Source organism: Vanellus vanellus (assembly GCF_965231255.1).
Source record: "Vanellus vanellus genome assembly, chromosome: Z".
NCBI lineage: Eukaryota > Metazoa > Chordata > Aves > Charadriiformes > Charadriidae > Vanellus > Vanellus vanellus.
This window is the reverse complement of record NC_138908.1, coordinates 6,969,296-6,991,574: the sequence shown is the minus strand read 5'-3', so window position 1 is coordinate 6,991,574 and position 22,279 is coordinate 6,969,296. Positions and strand designations below refer to the sequence as shown.

General features: G+C 41.2%; 1 protein-coding gene across 1 annotated transcript in view; it reads left to right on the top strand.

Annotated features, from left to right (window-relative positions):
* Nucleotides 1-21,711, top strand: part of XRCC4 (X-ray repair cross complementing 4) — a gene marked incomplete at its 5' end in the record, with an annotated part of 170,681 nt that extends 148,970 nt beyond the window's left edge. The window contains one exon of the mRNA XM_082497939.1: nt 21,477-21,711. Within this exon, the coding sequence (XP_082354065.1) occupies nt 21,477-21,585 (109 nt within the window). The 3' untranslated portion in view covers nt 21,586-21,711. The remainder of the gene's footprint in view (nt 1-21,476) is intronic.
* Nucleotides 21,712-22,279: the final 568 nt, after the last annotated feature.

Below are 22,279 nucleotides of genomic sequence, written 5' to 3'. Positions count from 1 at the left end.
TGCAATCACACTTCATTGTTTTGAGGTCAGATGAGCTGAACGTGGCATAAATTGGGATTTCATTAAGGGTATCAAGGCAACCACTTCAAATTATACTTATTTTGCTGAGTGGTGTCCCCATCCGCATTAGGGAGTTGTTTCTGCTGAAATGAGTTACTGTGATTGAAAAACTCATCTTTGGTCTGTGTAGAAGGAACTCTGGAGTATTTTTAGTACATAGTTCATATGCAGAGAGTATGGATATGTCCCTCCTGCTACCTGTCTGGCCCTGCAATTCTCAATGTATTGGGTCTGTTGTAAGGAAAGGATACAGTTTTCTGAAGCGCTGAAAACACTGGAGAACCTAAATCTCACGGTTTAGACACTTAGGAACAAAGCTTTATTAGCTTTTAGTGAGCGTGAAAGCATAGATGGATTATGTAGGTGGAGTGATCCTGTAAACATAATACACGAACAGGGTTGTACACCTATTTAAGATAGACAGTAGTAAAAGACCACATCTGACTTTCTGTGCTGATTCTCCTTCCATCAGGGGCAGGTGGGAGTAGGGCTCTTCAAATGGTTGAACTACAATAAAGAGAATAATCCTGTCTCTCTCTTAGCAGCAGCACACAGAAGAGTAGCACTGTGGGATTTTTTCAGTTTCAACCATAGCATTTCATAAAATGTATGCATCTGTTGTAAAATCAGTACAGCTGAGTATATTTTGTAAAAAGTCTGCTTATATCATTTAATTTGAGCTTTTTGTTGAATTCGTTCTTCCAGTTTTTAGCCATATCCTCTGTGGAGTCAAATTTCCAGCTCTTGTGGACTGTATTTGCAACTTTTTATAATGCTGAGTGCCTTTCTGGGGTTTCTGCCTGTCCCTGTCTCGCACTACACACTAACGGTCGTCAGCCAGACCAAGCCCGGGGTCTTTCCTTTAGGGGATGCAGGAGCTGCAAAAGCACGAGGGCTCAAGGGGCGGAGAATCTGATGTTCCGAACTATGAAGGTACGTGCCAGTCTGGCCGGCACAGGTAGCTGGCCAGAGACGGGAACCGTCTCTCAGTCCTTGTGCTCAGATCCCTGTGTACGTGTTCAGAGCCACTGGTTGGATCTACATGGCTGGTGTCCGCTAGGACAGACTACTTGTTGCCCCTGCCAGATCCTACAGAACTACTGTACTTTGTTATATGCATCTGTCCATTCAGTTTCGTATTTTTTTCTTACTCCTTTTATGTTCTCAAATCATCAGTTAAATCCATTGTGTTCCTTAGTTGGCTGGACTGAGTAGAAGTGTGTTCTCTGCGTGTTTGGGGGAGTTTCACGTCTTTGAGTCTTATTGCAGCTTCCTGCTACCCGGAGCATTGCTTTCAGGAGGGTTATGATAGCCAACTTTAGACTAACAGAATGAGATGCCATCCAAAGGTCCTTCTTTTTTCTTCAACACACAAGACCCTAGTGTGCAGAATTACAGAAAAAATCTTGAAGCCTCTGAGGCCTCGGGCAGTTTGAAGGAAGTGCTCTCAGAGAAGGCTGATAAGTTCAAGACGTATTAGTGTGAGGAACCCCACTGACAACACTCAAGAAGAACAAACTATTAGAAAAGAAGAAAAAGAGCAATTTTTTCTTTCTCTGTCCACTACAGAAAAAAAAAAAAAAAAAAACCCAACCCCAAAACCCCAACCACATTGCTGCTGAGACATACTCTGTTCTGGTCTTCTTTAGAACGGGTCACACCTTCCCCCCTTCCCCCCAGTTATGGGTTAGGGACATTGCTCGGTGAGATGCTCAAAGGCAAAGCCTTGTCAGAATTCACAGGGGATGTTGTTTTGCAATTACGGTCTGGTGTTGCCTAAATTTCTCCTGGAGGTTTAACTTCACTGGAAAGCAACCAAAGATTCTTTCCTTTCCGAAGCTCCTTCTATGAAAGCTGTGGCTGGTGGCAGCAAAAAAATCCATAAATTCATCCATTTAAACCTCACTCATGGTTTGTCTGCTTCCAGTGATTTTAACAATGCATCAACAGGATGTAGAGTGGAAAATAACAATGAAACCAAGCGCTGTTTGCATTGCTGCACGTACATTATGTTATATGCACCCCCTTAGCTGATTTATTACCTTCACTTTTTGCTCTGTAGGTTAAATTTAGTCCTTATCTTCTGAATGAGTGGTTTTCTTTCAGCTTAAAGTGTTATTTCTTCTCTAATGGCTGTGTCTAAATGTACAAGATATTTAATGGTAGGTTTGATGTAACAGTGAATTCTTTACACTGCTTTCATAATCCCTAACAGACTCTACAGCAGTTTACATTCACTTAATTGTAAACTCCTTTACAAATTTCTTTCAGTATCTAGAAAAGATATGCTATGTGGTTGATTTCCAAAGTTTAAGGCTTCAGTGACAAAAGTTAAATTTTCAAAACTTTTCCTACTTTTTCTAATACTCTTAAGAAAATGCTTTGTCTTATTACTTGGCTAATTTCCTTGAAATGTTGAATTGTGGAACGAGGTTTTGTTTAAACAGCTCCAGACCATGAAAGTATTGTGTTAATGCAGATGATTTTAGGAGGAGTAAACTGTGTTCCAGTAAAAATACAGCAATAAAATTTGCAACCTACGATTCTTCTTTGATCATTTAGATTCTTTGGGATTTGATTCCCAGCATTGCAAATTGGGTCAGTAATTGATAGTTCATTGTACTGCCATATAATTAATGTTTTTTGGAAAACCACAGCGGAGGCGTGACTGCCTCCTGGCTAGGGTGAAAGGACCGATTAGGCAATAGGAACTTTGGATCACTGAACTGCTTCTTCATGCTGGGCTCTCACACTCTTGGCAGAGTCCAAAGTCAGAGGAGTTTGTAATCCTGGCTCAGCTGTTTGTGCACCAACAGTAAGAGACGTTAACGTAGAGAACAGTATCAAAGGGGAGGACAGCAGAAAATTAGGTATGTGGACCAAAACCAGAAAGAATAGGGAAGGAGGTTTGTTCGTTCATAGGAATCCTTATAAAATCAGTCCATCAATTGTTTCATGCAAGAAGCTGAAAAATTAATGCTAGTGCAGACTGACAGCATTGGATTTCAGCTGTGCATGGAGAGCGTGGATGGAAAGGAGGCGAAACTGCTTCGTCTTTGGACCTGTGATAAAGGCAGGCACATTTCTGAAGGTGTCTCCTGATGCTGCCCATGGTGTTTGTAATCATCCACATGCCATACAGAGAAAGTGCGTCGGGAGGGGAAAACACAAGTGGAGGATTGTCTGTGAACAGGAGATCCTAATTATTCTGTGAAATGCATCTAAGAAAAATCCGGCCACAGGAAATATAACCAGTGTGGTACCTTTATGGAAAACTCACGCCAAGTAATCCAACTGATTTTAAAAAGTGATCTGTCTTTATTTCAGTGACAATCCCCTTAATCAAAAGCCTGCATTTCTTACAATGTCATCAGTACAATGAGACACTGTGTACTAGTCTAAGGAAGCAGTTATGTCTTTAGAATGAGTTTTTTTGTATGGGAAATCTGCCACAGTCACATTAAAGTATTATTCCATAGAGCTGTAAACCAAGAAATAGTTTATGGTTCAAATCAAATCTGGTAAATCCCAACCTAGAATTACTCACCATTAGCTGTGTTAGTGAATGTCATTTTCCAAAATCAATTTTGTCGTTTTGGATTATCTTCTGTGCACTATATGTCACAAGTGTTTATCTGGACTGAAACCAAGATACACTCCTCTCTGTTCCAAAATTAACCATTTGAGTTGAAAAACAGCATGTAAGGATGAATTGGTATGATAAACATATGCAAAGTTATTTTTTCTTGTCTTTTGTTGAGGTAATTGTCGTTCTGTTGGAAATTTCTATTAAACTTAAAGCCATGGCTGTCCAGGTCAGAGGATTTGGTCCAATTAATATTTGTTAAATGCTCCTTTAACATACAAATATATAAAGGCATATTTGATCATTTGTGTTTTTTAGATTCTTTTACAAAGTTTCCAGCAGCACAGAAAGCCTTAGTGATTAATGTACTGAAACAATGAGCTTTCAGTAAAAGATTTTCTCCAACAAGGCTTTTTATTCACCTTGCAGTTATTGGTTTAATATTTACCTCTAGACTGTCTTTAGTGTATTCACCCAGAAATACGAGTTCAACTGCATGACAGGAACTGAAAAAAGCTGAGAATAAAGACTATCCTGTCACAGCAGCAAACAGAACGACTCATCTGTTCCTTTCTCTGACAAGACTCTTCAAAAACAAATTTAAGTTGTTGTTTGCTATCTGTATTTTTTGTCGGTAGACATATAAAATAAATGTCTGTCTTTCCTTCACATGTTAGACAGTTCCCGCTCTAAAGTGATATACCTGGTATATTTTAAAGGGAAATACTAATGGCCTTGTTCCACGATGAGGAGGACACTTTTAAAAGCTCGGGTGCAAAGGAGAGTGTAATCTGCATTTCACTTTTTGAAAGTGCCAAACTAAAAGCTGTAAACAGTCATTTTACTAGAAATGGTGAGTTGCTGTTACATTCTTCCAGATGGACTTCAGATCCACCAAGACACACACCTGAGTGGCACAAGAGACAGGGGGGGGCGCTGATGTTGGTTGTTGGTAACTACTTCAGTGCTGCACCGAGGAAGATGCACGCGCTTCGTGAAATTAAGTGCTATGTGGGGTTTTTTTTGTTTGTCCCCTGCAGATCAGACCGCGTCTGGCCCAGGTGCAGTATGTTGCAATATTCATTAATATTGGATGCAATACTTCAGCTGAACAGTGCCACATACCATTCTAGTTTGTAAGACCTTCTTAACGTCTCTTCCCAAAAATTAGAGATTTAAATTTGAGTGAAACCTAATGACTTTCTGACAAGGTATGTGGTTTAGTCTCTAAAATAGTCATGTCTAAGAAAGTCCAGAGTACCACTGGTGACAGGAACATTGCACAACAAATTTCAGGAAGGGCAGTAGAGGTTGCTAGCCATTTTGTCTGTCGTGAATAGGAAAAATGCTGCATGTGGGTGAGTATAATTAGGTCATTGGTTTATGAACCCAAAGCCTTAGTTTCCCAACGTTTCTTAAAATTAACATGGGTGTATATTTAATATGTATCTTTGATTTGGCTGAAAAACATGGCCAGAAAATTCCCAACTGGCTATACATATAAATAGCTTCATAGACATATATTATTCCTGGGAGGGTTGGCAAGAACATATCCTCATGAAATTTGCTCAATAGCCTCCAATTTCAGATACCGTGAGATTGTCAGGCTTTAAAATACACCCTTGGTGCTACAGAGGTCCCTGAATAGCTGTCACGTAGGGGACAAGTTCAGGGGTCTGTGGACCAGAGTTATTTCACTGGACTTCTCGTGGAGGTGGGATATTGCGAGATGCAATGACTGCTGGAGCCCAGAGGCTGCAAAGGTGGCCGGGCAGTTACTTAGCAAACTGACTCCAAGATGTGTTGGAAGACTCTGTTTCCAAATCTCCTGTTTAAGGTTCTTTTATTTTTCCCTTGAATGGTAGGGTTGGAATCTGGCCTTGCAAAATAGTCGTTAGTGCAGCATGCATTACTTATCATTGTGGGTTTTTGCAATAATAACTCTTCTCTGGATGATTTTTCCCAGTAGTCTTTTCAACAGACATCTTGACAAATCTTTGCGCTGGGGTTGCCATACTCCTTGCTGGGTGTGTTTATTCCCAGGATTGGGTTTTTTATTATTTTTTTTTATTATTCAGAAGACACTCTTAGTTTCCTATAGCACAAAGAACCACTATTAACACGTTAGCTCAGCGAACCCTTTAGTGATTCTGGGACTTGCTTCTCCATTAAGGGAGTTCACGTTTGGAAAGGGTAGCAATACATCATCCATGGAAGGTTCTGCTAGAGTGTGGTGCACATAACCTTTGAAAACTGTTCTTGCCACCAAAAGCTGCCTGTTCTGTAGCTGGCCCAGATCCAGCTTCTCCCCATTTGGACCCGTACTGGGTTTATGCCAGTCAGCTACTGTGTTCCTGTTCCCGACAGAGGCAGCAGTCGGATTTTGCCATTTGGACTGCTGGACGATGAGGGTGGAAGCAGTAAATGAAATGCACGGAGAGGCACGATGGGACACACATGTGCAATGTCACTATTCTAAACCTGTGCCGATAGCAACTTGCGTTTACTACATCACGTGGCATCTGCCCACCTCTCCAGCAGCCACCTTCAATCAGTGACAGCCTCTCTATGAATGTGATTTTTGTCCAAACTTGTATGGCTTTGAGTGGTCCTCAGGAGACCTGGGAGACCCTCAGGACACCTGGGTTTGTAACATCTTGATTTTTAATCTTCATACATACTATCATTGAAGTACAGATGGGTCTGATGGTGATGGTGCAGGCAAAATCAAACTGAGGCCGTGGAGCAGCCAATTGCCGTTTTGTGGTGATGCAGAGCAGCATCCTGGTGATGTCTGCTAGCGAGCCCTGGGGCACCGGGGCGGAAGGCATCCCATGGGTCTCCTAAGGACTTGTGTGCCTCTGCGGCTGCTATTACCTTCTCCGGATTAAGGGATGGAAAGAGGGAGGAGCACCAAAGGGCGTTCACACAACGATGCAATTCTGCACAGGATAGTTTTCCCACCCCCCTTTTTTTTTTTTTTTTTTTTTTTTTTAATTAGGCATTTTAGCAGCACAGTGGATCATCAGCTTCAAGCTTTGTGGAAGCCAATCAACTCCAGTGAGGCAGGACAGTATCTGCGAGGGAATTTGAATCACCTAGGGATTTTTGCTTTAAAAATAAGTGTCTTTGGATTCATTATTCCCTTTATTGATTTAATTCTAGCTGTTCGCTTCATATTGATCTGGGCTGCTCACTAGAGGTAGTTTCACTAAAGTTTTTCTCTTTTCAGTTAACAATTAAAAGAAAAAGCGCCACACCTTTGAATTACGCATTGTTTGTAAGACATGCTTCCTAGGAATGGCTAGTTTTATCGCACTTTTCTTGTCTAATTTGTGATTGCTGACACGTAATAAACACACAGAAGTGCTGAGGATGAATGACTCAATATGATACGGTGGTAACTTTCCGTCCTCTGCCCCTGCCCCCAAGGCTTCATTCCTTTTTTGATCCAAACTTCAAAAGAATCGTCCTGAGTGTTCATGTTGCCCCGTTTTTCATCCCACACTGTAAAAGAGGGATGGCTGTTTTCTCCCCCTCTAATTTCTGAAAATGGTAACACCAGAATCTTACAGGAGGTATATCCTTTCATGATCTTCTGCTTTTTAAATGCTTGAGAAGAACTGTGTGGTTTTGATAAGCCTCCAGTCCAATTCCAAGCCTTCTGAAGCTGTTCATTTTTGTAACGCTGGGAGCAGCTCTAGGGTGCTTACAGAAAGCAAAATAACATCTTACCATATAAATGCTGTCTGGGACCATGAGTATTTCTTTCTGCCTTGGTTTTGCAGCGGCTTTAATAATCAAGTAAGAATTTTATTCTTTGTATCTTGTCTACCAACTCGTTCTTCTGTCTGTTAAGCACTTCTGTCATGAAGAGAGAGTTGATTAAATGTGCCTATCTGTTCATTAAACTGTCGTGCAGGGAACAATGGGAGTAGTTTAAGTCCAAACAGCCTCCATTCTGTAGGTACAGCATCTTATCTGTAAGTAGCAAATGATACTATGCCCATCAGTTGCTTTTACATTTACTGCATTCTACCCCTCCTGCCTGGGGACAACTTTGTTTTAATCCATTCCATAAACAGTGTCCTAGGATGTAGATTAATGCATTACTTTGTTGTTGTTGCGACTTTTTTGGCTAGCAGAGGAAAGGTTTCATTTTTTTTTTTTTAAATGCAGCAATTGTCACTAGCCAAAATCATCGATACTAGTGTTATCAAAGTCCCAGTTGTTCTTCATATTCCATGCTGATATATTTATGGTTTGGCCACACCTCCTCTTTGCTGGAGGCAAGCAGATGTAGCATAGATGGTGTAGACGGCTCTTTCACACTCCTAGATCCAGAACTGGGGTTTCCTTCTGCGGTTGTTCCTGCCTAGTTTATGCATCTCTGCCAGATCTCCATCACATTATCTAGCGCCCTTATGTGGCCCTGTGCTGTACCCTCTTTCACCAAGCTTTAATGTGCCTGGCCCCACAGCCAAAGAGAAAATCTTACTTCCCTCAGCGTAGAGTTAATACACAAATCAAAGTGGCGTATTTTTCCCACTGAATTTGACTTCATGCGTCATTATTTGTTGCTGTCTACTCACTGGCTGCTCTGCAAGCAGTTCAACTCCAGGTTCACTATTGACTGACAGTTGTTTCACTGAATATTTGAAAGAAACGGGTGAAGTAATCTGTCTTCTGTGAGACATCTGCCTCCTGCTGCATCCAGTCATTGTTCAGGATGATTTTCACCATCATGGGGAGCTTCAGCTGAGGAGCTGAAGACCAAGTTGAGGTATAGAGTTTAAGGGGCATCTGGTCAACACTCAGTCATATGGTTTAGTTTTAGGTAGTCCTGCGAGGAGCAGGGAGTTGGACTCAATCATCCTTATGGGTCCCTTCCAACTTGAGATATTCTATGGTTCTATGGTTCTGTAGTCCCAGTGGTGCTTTACTCTCAGTGCTGTGGAGGTAACTCCGCTGGGCGTTAGAGGAAACACGCGTTAAGTGCCGTATTGTCAGTGCCACCGTCCATGCCATACTCGACTTTCATACAGATAGGATGTAGAATGCGCCTTGTTTTGGCAGTTCAGGGTTTTTTATAATCACAAAGCTTATATGACTTGGAAGTGTGTGTGTAGGGCATTAGCATCAGTGCTGGTTTTGCAAGCAACTGTAAGAAAAACTTTAGGCAAAATATGTTCCGCTGATAAATGGCAGTATTCAGGCAAAACCTAATGACTCATTATTATTTTATATTATTTCATTGTTTTCTCCACAATGGAACATGTCTCCAGCCTAGAAAAACAGAAACCATTGATAAAATTTAAAAGAACACACTTCCTAGTCCTCTGAAATTTCTTGTACCCCACCCCACCAAGGACCTCAAGGCCCTTGTCATATTTTTTTGCTAGTAATATCCAAGAGTGCAAGACAGGTCCCTTCCTGAAGAATTGCTGTGACACGATATATAATTTTATTGGTGCTTTATCTAGTGTTTCAGTGTTCTGCAGTTAAATGGCCTGTTTCCTTGGTCTCGTTGCATTCTCAACAGAAAATGGCTTGCAGTCTTTTTCTTCTAGAATAGGGAAAGCGTAAACTCTAAAGAATTACGTTAAGCTTGAAACTTGACAGTTTGACAGTACCAAGCCCTCACCATAATTGCTTTCATCGGTTCCCACCAGATTTAGAATGAGCTTTTATTACTGTTGCCTGAATATCTTATTACAGTTAGCAATACCGAGTATGAAAAGGTAGAATGGATTCCTTTCCTCATAGCAGCTGGTGGAAAGCTGGTCGATAAATTGTTTTAAAAGCTATGTTGGTTATTAAACAGCCACACAGTTAAACCGCCTTCTCAGTTTGCTGCTTTGTTCCAAATATCTATCTTGTACCGTGACTTTTGCAGGGATCAATATAAATTATTTTATTGTTTCCTTAATGTTTCTGTAAAACGTTCTCATAGTTTAAAAAATGTGAATAGAATCAATGTATCAGCACCTATGAATTTCTGTATTGATTCCGTCCGCTATGAGTGCTGTGTACCTGGCAGAACAATGCAGAAGCGGTTACATACAAAGCGAACACACAAATATCACCATCGAAACCTAACCAGTGAGCAGGATGTGCTTTGGGTTTGTTTCTTTGCTTTTGGTTTCTGTCAAAACCTAATAGCGCACACAACCAGGACAGTCTTGTCTGTTTGCTTTTTGTTCTGTCATTAGTTCTAAAACATAAAAAGCAATAAGATGGCCATATATACTTTGGACTACCGTCTTGCTAGTGAGTCCAGACATGTCTGGGGGAAAAAAGTGAATAGGTTAAAAATACAGTCCACTGACCTCCTGCTGAGTCTTGGGAGGCTGATGTCGGTGTGTTGTGTACAAAGAACCTACACAAAGCGAAAAAAAATCGGTGGGGATCTTTTATGAGCAAGCCTATAATCTTTACCAGGCAAGAGTATATATATGTATGTACAATGCAGCCAATTGTTATGCTGCATATCGTTAGTAATAAAACTCTTCGGAAGATTCGCCGGGGGTTTAGGAGGGCTGCGTGCCAGCAATGACATGGAGGGAATTGCAGCTTACCCTGCACGGTGCTGGAACAAGTGAAAGCAGGAACTCGTCGCCTCCGAGATGAGTTCTTGGAGCTGAAGAGCTTTGGTAATTCCATGTGCAATCATTTAGAAAGTGCCAATGACTTAGTCTAACTTTGCTCTGAAAGAAGATGATTTTATTAAAAGGAGAGCTAAGCTAAGCTTGAACTGAAAATCCAGGCTTCAGACTGAATTCTGAAAAATTATATTTTTTTTCCCCAATGATACCAGAAATGCTTGCTGTCTGCCAGATTTATTGGGAAGCTTTGCTTTTCAAACACTGTTCTAATTTATAATAGTGTTTAAAAAAAAAAGGCTTTTTAAATGACTGTGTCTTTTAAATTGTTTGCATCCATTTGTACTAGCTGAACTGCTCGTTCTGATCGCGAGGATTTTTGCGAGGGCTTAGGCAGTTCGGGGCTATGTTTCTGATGGGAACTCCTCTCTGTGTTGCTCTTTCACTTTCCCTCTCTCTCTTTTGCAAAGATACCTGTTTCAGACAGAATCAAGATTCAAAATGTTAAAACTGTCACAATCTGAATTAACAGAACACAGTGACTTCCCTGCGATGTTGGACTATAAACCTTGTATCAATTCTTGCTTTTTCTCTGGAAAGAAAAAATGTAGACTTCAGGCGAGGAGGTGTGCTTGAAAAATGTGCATTACTCTTTTCCTTTTTCCCAGTACTGTAGCGTGGATAAAACCAGACAGGTTTCCAATAAGCGGACCTGTTACCAATAACCCAAGGTGCAGCGTAATTGCATTTTCCGTGATTCAGTATAGCACAAGGGGTTGTTTTACCCAGGCAGCATCTGTTTCACGTGTACAACCATGATTATTCTACTCTGATTGACATCCTCTTTCTCCTAATAAAGTCCCAGTTGCCCACCTGTATGGTGCTCCCTTTTCTCTTAATGCATTGTAAGATTAAAAAATCCTTTAGAGCACTGTGCTGAAACTCACAAAAAGGCAAACTGTCTAAATTTGTCAGTGGTGCAGCACTAGCGCAACTATCAAAGCTCTCTGTGGATTAAAATTTCATCAGGTTTGTGGTTTGAATGCTCATTTGAACCAGACCGGTACAAGAAGACTTTGGTGGAGGTACTTCAGGTCTCGGCTAATGTATCACAAATGAAGATAAAATCTGGCTTAGGCTGTGGAACTGGAACAGCTTTGTAAAGAAAATCATTGTACATTGGTATTTGATCAATTTTGTTGTGTTTTTTCCCTGTTAATTCTATTCTGTGTTTTCTGCTGTGTTTTTCTTATTCCTGTGTATTACCTGTGGAGCTCCTTCAAGATTTTGGGAATATTAGGCGTTTATATGGGCTTATTAGGGAACAAGGCCATTTTGTGAAAGAGAAATGCACTGAATATTACCGAATACACAGAAATTAACCGTGGCTCGGGAAGCCTCTGAGCTGCAAATGGTTGGAGACTGAAAAAGCACTTTGTACTCTTTGAAGAGCATCTGCTCTTGGCCGCTGTTGGAGAAGAGGTTCTGGGCTACCTTGGGCTGACCCAGGACAGCTGTTCCCACATTGTAGTCATCTGGTAAATTATCTCCCTCATTACCTGTTTTAAATTGGCTGACGCGGCCTGTTTCTTCATTGCTGGAAGGCACTGATTTCGGCCCAGTGCAGGTCACGGTGACCAAAATTGTTGAATCTTTTTCAGTTACACTGTGTGTGAAATAAAACTTAGAGGTGTCCATGCCTAGTGCCAGGTATGACAGGTGCTGAGCAGGCTTGGAGCGTAACGCGTAAGGTGATTTCTCCAAGTAAGGGTGGTGAGTACAGGGCACGGTGCCCAAAGGAGCTTGGCTGTCTGACACCAGGATTGCACGTTCTCGGGATTGCTCTTGTGCGTCTGGTTAGTGGTATCGATGAGCCTCGTCATCTCGCCTGGTGAGCCTGAAGTCCATCCAAGACCCTGCCCTTAAGTTCCTGATTGACTAAGTGTCTCTGAAAACCTGGATCCTGAGAAGAAACATCTGGCAGAGGGACTTGGGGTGCATGGGTTCCCTGAAACTGTGCCTATATTTGTGGAAAGGTAGTAATTGGAAATTTCCATTTAAAATACAGTGTTCGTTGCTGTCTTTCAGCTCACCATCTCATTAGTTCCCGTCTTGTAACTCCTGTCCATTGGTCATCTTGGTTCCTATCTCAAAACCAAGATGGGTGGCCTGCTACTGCAGAGACAGGTCTTGACTGGTGGCCGTTCTGATCTCCCCTTCCTTTTACCTTTAGGGACAGATCTGCAGCAATCCCACTGGCACTGTCACAGCCACTTGGGGTGGGACTGATGGTTTAGCACCAATTAATTCTCTGGCCTTCATTACCACAACATTGGGGGAGGTCCGTGCATGAGGCTGTCCCTCGATCCTGGTACAACACACATGCAAACTGTTCTGCCAGAAAAGGAAATCTCTGAAATTTAAGGGCTAAAGAATCTTTCCGTAAATGTGACCATTTACAGAAAGAAAAAGTAGATAGGCTCATTAGGTAGTAAAACCTGGTTTATATATATTTTTTTTTCTGAAAGAAACACACAGGGCCAGTCCCAACCTTTTGATTACTTGGGATTTTGTTGTTTTTGGAGGTAGCACAACCTTTCTTAAAAATCTTACAGTCTAGACTCTTTTGCAGCATTTACCCAACAAGTAATGACTTGACTATTTGGTCTATTGTTAAACGCCCCTGGTAAAGTACTTACTGCAGGTATTGCTCCTTAGGCAGACCCTGAGAGCTTGAATGGATGGAGACCATTTGGGGCTTTGGAGAAGAAAAATTGGCTTTTGAAGTCGGCTATACAGGCTGTCTTACAGCAATTGCATCAGGAGCTGTAGATGATTCCTGCTTCACATAAGAATAGAAAATACATTTTCAAAGTGGCTTTTCTACTCCACCGAATAGACGTTTGGATGGATGGCCTCCCTCAGGGGAAGATTGTTAAAGCATCTTAACCACAGTAAAAAGATGTATTACCAGTGAGTTAAGAAGTTCAGGAGTCAGAGCCGAGCTCTTCATCCCACAGTGGTTTGCTTTATGCACCCCAAAGTCAGGAATAGTGTTGGCATTGGGTGGACAAAGCCCCTGTCTGTTCTCTACCCTGGGTGAGGAGATGTCTTAAGGGTGGGGAAGGCGTGATGAAAATGCAGAGGAGAAAAACTTTTTAACCAGAAAACACTGCCTGTTTCAGTGTCCAGCTCTGTTCTATCTCAGCCAACTGTACCTACTTTTTCCCTTGTGCTTTCAAAGGGCTGGATGTGCTGTCCCCCATCCTTTTTTTTAATTTTTTTTTTTTTTTTGGTACTGCTGTTTGAACATGTTTCAGCTCTCACAGGTGTCACTGTAAGCAGGCATTTGATCTTTAAATATTAAAGGTTTGATCTTATTTCAGAAAAGTTTGAATTAATTCAGATCTAAGGCTGGGGAGGGGGCAGGAGGAACATCGGAGAGGCTGAATGGGAGTTAAGAGACAGCAGAAAGGAAAGCACAATTCTCAGTACTAAAATAATTTTATATTCAATAGAGACTTATTAGAGACCTATTAAAGGTGAAAAAAAAAGAAAGGTTGATGTGCTTTATCCGCTCTACCTTAACTTTAAATTCAAGCCTGCTCCCAGCTTATTCAATTCGCTGCTCCCAGGTTTATTGGGAGCCCGCTGCCGCTCCATCTTTCTAAGTGCATTTTGTCATTTGAAAATACATACATAAGTCATATCCCTATACTGCACTGATCCAAAGTGCTTTTCTGCAATAAGCCGATTAAAGTGAATGATCCAAAACCTGCTGAGCAGATCTGTGGATAACAGGTAATCTGGGCAGTAATAGGTTTCTGCTGGTGCCCAGGTGTATGTATACAAGTTGTTCAGCAGGGAGAAAGAATTTGCTTAATTCAGTCATAGGAGTTTTTAAAAGATGATTTGGGGGATTTTGTCCAGGCATTCTCCTACATCCTTCTGAGCAGAGGATGTTTTTAGCTATACCTAGTAATTTAGTAAAGATATCAAAGTACCCTAATCTACTATTAAGAGGGAACTTTTCATCATGTGAACACTGGACGAATCCATTTTTCTTTAAGAATAACTTTAATGTTATTACTTTGTGAAGCTATGAGTTTCATTTTGTAGCAGTCAATGCAAAGGGTGGACCCCAGAGAGTTGCAAGCTGAGGCCGTGGTTCAGGAGGCTGCATAAGCGCGTGCTTAACTTTAGGCGAGTGCTTAGCTTTAAGCAAGTGCTTAGCTCCTGCTGAAGTCACCAGGATTCAAACAGCTATTCAGAGCCTCGGTGCTGGAAAGGAGTGGAAAAGACCTGGAACATCTGAAGCACGATCTAGGTTTTAGGGTTGCCGGATTTTCCTCCAGTTAAACGCTGCTCTTAGTTTTGTGATTTGGTTCAGCACGGTCTTGCAGTTGTAGCTGCCATCTGCAGCCTTCGGGTTATCACAGGGAGAAGCCGTCCCTCCACGCTCCGCCGCTGCCACGGCTGCCACAGCCATCCCGACCCCTTCTGTCCTCGGGGACGACCGGCGGAGGAGCACGAGGACACACGCTTCCTACGCGAGAAACTGGTTCAGGGATTTTTATTTGCCGCCTTAGGTCTCCGGCTACCATTTATGATCACCCTGAGGGGATAAGAAAGGGTTAGGGAGAGAGAGCAGCTCCAGGGTTTGACAGCCTGGAAAAGGGTTACGACACAATTTAGCCGGTGCTGGTGTTATATAAATGTATATGTGATAAATAGCGCTTAACGACTATGAGAAATGGCTTCTAGCATTTGCCAATAAATTTGCAATGTACTGGATTTATGAAAGACCTTGACAAAATTCCTAAACAAACAAAGTTTTCCTTTACTATATACTCTTGTAGTTATGATTAAGAGATTTGTCTTTTTTTTCCCTGTGAAGGCAGTGGTGCTAGTATGTTCCTCGAAATGAATGCGGTCTAGTTTATTTAAGCGAGAAGGAGTTTAAGTGGAAATGAGCCACAGAAATGTGTGCCACTTGTCTAAAACAAACATGGTTTAGGCTTTTCCTTGTAAGTGACATCTATTATTACATTTTTAAGTAGATTTTGTTAGTAAGCATCTGCAAGTGTGTTTGATCAGATGAAAAGGTCCAAGACTGTATTTATATTACTAAACCAGAATGTTCTTTTTAAATAAGGACCTGCAGCTATGCCAACTGAAGTTAATTGGGAATTTGCAACTGAACGGATACAAGTCCCTAAAAAAGTGCTGTCAGTGTTGTTCATTTACATGACGTGTTGTCTGTGCAGCCATTTTAGACATTACATATGGTTTTCTGAGGATCTTTAGACCATCTGTTTTGTAGGACTAAATAAGTAGTGTGGATGATTAATAATGTGGAGAACTGATCTGGCCCAGTCATTGGAAGTTACATCAATATTAAAAGTTATATCATTAAGCGATATATGAGGATCCTCTCAGTGTAGCAGATTTGTTTGCCCGTTTGTTCTTGCTGCAATCACTGTATCAATTTCTGTGATCTTTAAGGGATTCCCAGTTCTCTTTTCTCCCTCTGAAGGATTCCAGGGATATGTAAAGAAAATAAAAAAAAAACAACCTTGTATAAGCATAAATCAAAATTATCCCCCATTTGATAGTTTCTAGTTCTAGGGAACAGAGTGGCACTTGCGAGAGCTTAAGACAGGGTTTAGCAATTGTCCTGTTATTTGGAGTTTTGCTTTAAGTTTTGTTTATTGAGGGAATTCCAGACTTATCTTATTGCCCAGTGGTTGTGATGGATGCAGGTGCTGTTGCAGCTTGGCTTTCAGCCAGAGGTGGAAGCGTATTAAGGAACGTTGATTCCCTGGCTGAACATTAAATTTGTGGTTGCTGCATTGAAAATATTCTTCATTAACTGTGTAATTGAACAAGCTTATTATTATTACTATCTGTCTGCTGACCTTAACTGAGACTGGACTGTTTGCTTAACACACTGAGTGCAGGAAAATACCACACACGGAAGGAAGGCTCTCTAAGAGGGATGGAGGCAGTATCCCTTCAGCTAGAAATCATTCTTTTCAGCTATTTCTTGAGTATTTTTCTCTAGCCTCTGTGAATTTGTGTTGGGGCCAGGTACAGCTTGGGCTCTGATGATCTCTGATACCACCGCTCTCTGCAGATGATTGAAATCGGCGGGAAAAGTTTCTTCACTAACATAATGTAGGGAAAACTCCAACAACTGTAATTTCAGATCATGAAGGTGATTGTATCCAGCAATTTCATCGTGACTTGCTGGGGTTTATATTTTGCAAGATCAATTAGAAATATATGGATTTGTTTTCATGTTATTTCTAGGAATAAATGCCAGAGTAGACTATATCTGGAAGCTTAAGACTCACAATACTGCCAAAACCTAAACCAAATTATTGAGTTTCCTTTTCCATTTTAAATTGAATTAAAAAGAAAAATACCTTTATAATTTGCCTTATATTATAGTCATTGTAGCATTTCTGTAAAGGGGACTATCCTGGCATTTTTAATCCCATGTAGTTTCAATTTTGTCAACTTACATTTTTAATATTCCAACTTTAGAGAGGTCTGTCTGCACATAGTGTTCTTGATGCATCTATTCATGTAAGAGGCTTTTCCCCCTCGTCCATTACACCATTTCTTTTTCTTTTCATGGTTGAACTTTCCTCTTTTTGGCCAGTAGCCATAGGCAGTCAATATGATGTCTCCCAAGAGCTCACACCACGGGGCATTGGTTACTCAAGGCCAAGGTTTTTCGTATAGCCATGAGCTTTACTCAAATCCTTCCTTAATGGCGATGGCTGATGAGGACCTTTCGTCTGAGGCCTTTCTGTGAAGATGATGTTTATACAGCCAAGACAGCAGATGATTGCTGATAAATCAAAGAATCCAAGTTTTTCTCTCAGGGTGGACTACAAGTACCATCTCTGGAGCACCGATGTTGCTCTGAGCTTTTGCCTTGTCAGTCGCAAGTCAAGTGTTCGTTAGCATTTGAGGTGTCTCACCTTCGTTCCTGTGTTAATGCCGTAATGACTACCGATTCTGTGTTCATAAGCTGCTGCTGCCATCTATTTTTATGATACTGAAGAAAGTATATATCAGATTATATCCTTTGTCTACTCATGGTATTAAGCCTTCATTTTTTTCAGATTAATGACAAAAATGAACCATTAAACCAAGCTAAGGAAAGACATGCATGCTGAGAAATGCGACCTTTTCCTAAAACACTGCCACACATCTTCTGGGAGGGCTGAAATCTCTCTCAGTGAAATGCCAGCTTTTGATTTGGAACTGATTATTTTAATTACTAAGAAATGAGGAAAATAATGCAATGGTCCAAGGACACCAGTATGCCTCCTAGATTACCTAAGTTTCTTGGGAAACTTTTATAGCTAGGTTAATTTACAAGGGTATTTCTCTTTTCAAATCCCTTGAGAGTTGCTTGAGAACAAAAACTTGAGTAAAATCATAACCACAATGTGCTGGGCTGGCTATACAAGCATAGCTAAGTGTGAGAACCTTTCATCTTTCCAGCAAGAAGGATTGAAGATGAGACGCTGTGCTGACGTCGCGGCCTCTGACCTGATTTTCCTTCAGCACAGCTACAACTTGTTTGATCTTTTCACCACTAGGAAGCTCTTTTTAATCGTGTCATTTGTAGCAGTCACCTTAGGAGATTATTTTCTACTTCATACTGCGTCACAAACATTATCTTGTGGAACTGGCCGTCTGTTGCAGCAGGAGCGGTGTTGTGCGGGTCTTCTCTGGGGTCTGTGTGAACCTCAGGATTAATTCAGCACAAGAAATGAACAGGAGTGGTCCATCTGTCCTACTGCAAAAGAAGGCGTTGCGTTTTCTCCCAAGCGATGCCAAGCCATCGCCCTGCATGGCTTTGAGTTTCTGTGCTGTTTAGTTAAGTACTAAAGTGTTGTGTGTCTTCTGTTTCTTATGGCTCTTACTCAGCTGTGGAAAGAAATATCAAGTAATGTAACCACTTTCTTCCAAATCTTGGGCCAGAATCTCAGCTGGTGTAAGTCAGCAGAGCTCCACTGACATTATTAGTGCTCCAGTGATTCACACCAGCTGTGGATCTGGTCTTCTGTCTCAATTTATGAAGGGCTTGACTAAATGTCAGGAAATATGAAATGATCTCTTATAGTCAGCAGTTCTCCACATGTGTTAATGGAGTTTAAGTTTACCGAAAGGCAAGACTTCAAAAAGTGATCCAACAGAAGAATAAACTTTCAAGAAGAATGCCTTACTTACAGGCTTTTTGGCAAGAGAAGACTATACAACTCACTGCAATTTAAAGAAATTAACTCAGTTATGCATCGGGATATGGTAATACAGCTTCAGTGAGAATCCAAGATTCAAAATAATTTAACAGCACAAAGCAAGCTGTTGGCATTCAGTGAATAATTGCCATACAAATAGGAATCATCAAGTCTTAAAATTTTAAGTTGCTTATGAACTTCACGTAAAGAGCCTAATGCTTCCACTTTGCAAGTGTAGTTGGGTTTATTCACAGGCACGGTATTACAGCTTTTGGAGACTAAATGAGGACCATGTTGTTCCAAGAACGCAGAAGCTTAATAGTTCTAGCTGTGTAATGTTAAAACTCAACAGTGATTTGGCTTATAGATGCATAATGTTGAAAACAGTTATTTTAGCCAATGAGGATAAAATTGTTGTTGATACTGCTTAATCACTCTCAGGCTTACTTTTCAAAATCAGAAAACGCTGGAATAGGTGAAACCTCAAAGTCAACAAAAGTTGACTTTTGCCTAGTCTTATATGCCTATATGGCATATGAGGATATGCTCTAAAAAAAGACTTCCAATACCTGAAATAGGCTGTGGTGGCACAGAGGTCTTCACAGCCTAATTTATTTGCTGGTGAGCCTTTTCAGGGTTCATTAAAACGATCAGCGTGTGGCTCCACACTGTGTAATTTACATGTGTTTTCATTGGAGACTTAATGCTCTAGATAGACCTAGAAAGGTAAAAGAAAAACACCCCTTCAATAGTAAACTTGAGCATCACACTGTGTTGGGGCATGCTACCTATATTTAAAAAAAGTTAGGGTGCAAATAAGTTGATTGCTAGCAATCAGAACAGCATGGAGTGATCTGATCCTGCTGACCAGAGGTCATTGGCTGAGGGTCTGATTCTGGCAGGTTTGTTTCACAGTTAGTCCAAGTGACTTCTGATGAGACACATGGCTGTCTAGATGTCACTGCATACCAAAAGGAAAAGAAAATGCTTGAACACAATTTATTCAGACCTGAAGGAAAGTGTTTTGGAAGAGTTTGTAGAGAATGCTAGTTAGTCTTCCAGAGAAAGTAATTATCATAATCTGAATATACCAGTACATTGAATTTAAAGTGGTTTGCAGAACTGGAGTGATGAATAGAGTGGTGAGGAAACCCTACTGAATACTGGAGAGCTCTTAGGAAGTGACGGCATCCAAGACTCGGCATTTACTGGGCTTTTGCTGATTCCCCAGGATCACAGGGGGCTCCACCTCAAAATGAAAACCATTCCCCAGGTCCACAGCAGGAAACATCGTAGTGAGAGCTCTGAGCCTCCAAGGGCTTGACAAACTTGGAGTGTGAGAGGCTATGAATCACGCAGTAGCTGGGGTCTTAGGAAGCTCATTGCATTTTGAAGATTGCACTGTTCAATAAAAACTTCTGGTCTCTAGAGATTTCTAGGTAGGAATTCTGGAAAACTTGGTTCTGAGTCTGTTTGAAACCAAATTAATTTGGCTCTACAATGTGGAGCAATTGAAGGCAAACGCTTGATTTAGTCTGAAAATTAAGATTGCTTTTGCATGCCTCATTGCACTAAGCCTTCATATGGCAGCATTTGAGAGTAACACTTTCCATCACTTCTGTCTAGTTCTTCCCATCCTGGTGGCTGATGTGTTGGCCTTTGTAATATACGAATTTTTCACCTTCTGTCAGGATCACACCAGTGGAATATACCTGGGCATGAAGCCATCAACCCTTACGAAACTCCAGCCAGTCCCGAATCCTACAATACAATCACATCAAGTCTGCTCCCTGCTTCCTACACCGATTCCCTACGGCGTACTGCGCCAAGATTAAGAGTTTTCAAAGCAGCTAGTGATATCGACCTGCAGTGTCATGTCACTGAGAACTCCCATATCTGCGATTAATAATTCTCCTCCTGAAGCTCACAAAAGTAAAGTTGTCTGTGCAGAATTCAAAGATTCTTCATGGATTCAGCCTATACATATAAAATAAATTCCTATAGGGATGGGAAGCTGTTGCAAATGCCACTGTCTTTGGAAACACAAGGTACCTTGTCTTCCCGGGCATAAGCGCAGAGCTGTCTTTATCAGAATGGTGTCTTGGAGAGGGAGGAGAAACAGTCGACATGGGCTTTTGGCATATGAAGAGATATTTAAATGACCTGTGTTGATGAGGACAGTCAAAGGAGTGCTAAGCAGGACTGATCGATGCAGAGTAGCATGTTACTCAATGTCTAATTCAGGCGTGACATTTTCAGGTAGGATTCTGTGGTGTCCAGCTATCTGAGGACTAACCCGCACCTTGGCATACATATATCGGTGGATGATGAGTGCTTCTATCTGCATACAGTTATAGCAAATGTAACCATAACATACCTGCAGGGGAAGGCCAGGGATTTGCAAGTCCCTGAATACCTGGATTCATGTATTGTGCAAGGATTTTCTGCATTTGCCTTTGTTTTCTTCTGCTCTACTGTTTGGAGAAAGACTTGCATCTCTGGGGCGTGGATCTTTGAGGCAACTCACTATGATTCTTCGTAAGCCTCCATGCCACACTGATGGACAACAGACGTATGCTTAACTCCAGGGCAAAAGCAAAGAGCGGTTAACAGAGCATCATCCTGTGCAGTAGTAGAAAAGCAGATCCTTTGCACATTTTCTGCATTTGTTCTGCCTCCCTAGCTCTCCGTGTGGAAATTGTGGGTGAAATGGTCATTGTCAGGGACCTAAAAGTTGTAATAAAATAGCTGAAGCCTTGACATTTATAAGCTGAATTTCATCTGTTTGTTTTGCCATTGCCATCTCAGCACGTAATCAGGGCTTAAAAAAATTGCTTTTCTCTTACATGTAACCTTAACAAAAAGCTCAGAATACGCCATTAAATGGTTACCTTGGCAGTGTATACGTTGAACTTGTTTATATCTGTATCTAAATTTGTTTCAAATCTCTGTGCTTTATATTTCCAGACCTGATCTGGCCCCACAGAAGACATCAGACAAGCGTTCCCCGGATGTGATGTCTCTTGAAACACTGGAAAACACTTGTGAGCCAGAGGACCTCTTTGATGACATCTAGCTACGTGTTGGCTGAGAAACTGAGAGACTGGCACTCCTAATAGAGACAAGCTATAAAATTAAGGGCTTTGTTATAGATGGTGAGCCAAAATCTTTACTCTGAGGTGGTATTCGATGACATATTGCTCTAATCCTCTTGCACTGTGCTTGTGCCCATCCTTCACCATGCAGTCGTAGACCCTTGGCCTGCTAGGCTTGGTTTGTGATGGCCTTGAAATCAGTTTAGCCTCTGTGTAGATCTTTTATCATGTGTATATGGGGAAAGGAGGGCACCATCGTAGCATTTTTACATCCTAAGAGTCTCTGAGTGCTGATTGTATCCAGGATCAACTGGTTTCCAGATGTCTCCAAGGAGTAAGTCAGACATAAAGCAGACTTACAGCTACTGCTGTACTTATATACTGCTGCTTTCCTGAGAAGCTCAGCTTAGATATGGTCTAGCTAAACCATCTTCAACTTTGACTGAGAGATGTCTTTAAAAACTGTGAGTTTAGAACGATGTCTTCTGACATGAAGCATACAAAGAAATGTCCTTTTGCTTTTTACTTGGAGGTTCTCTGCAGCATTATGCATTATAAGGTGTATTCTTGCTTTTGGGAGTAAAGTGCTTGTAAAGTCAATATTGAATCCATTTTAACCCACTGTAGAAACCCATAGCCTTTAAAATTGTCATTTTTGATACTTCATCATTTTTC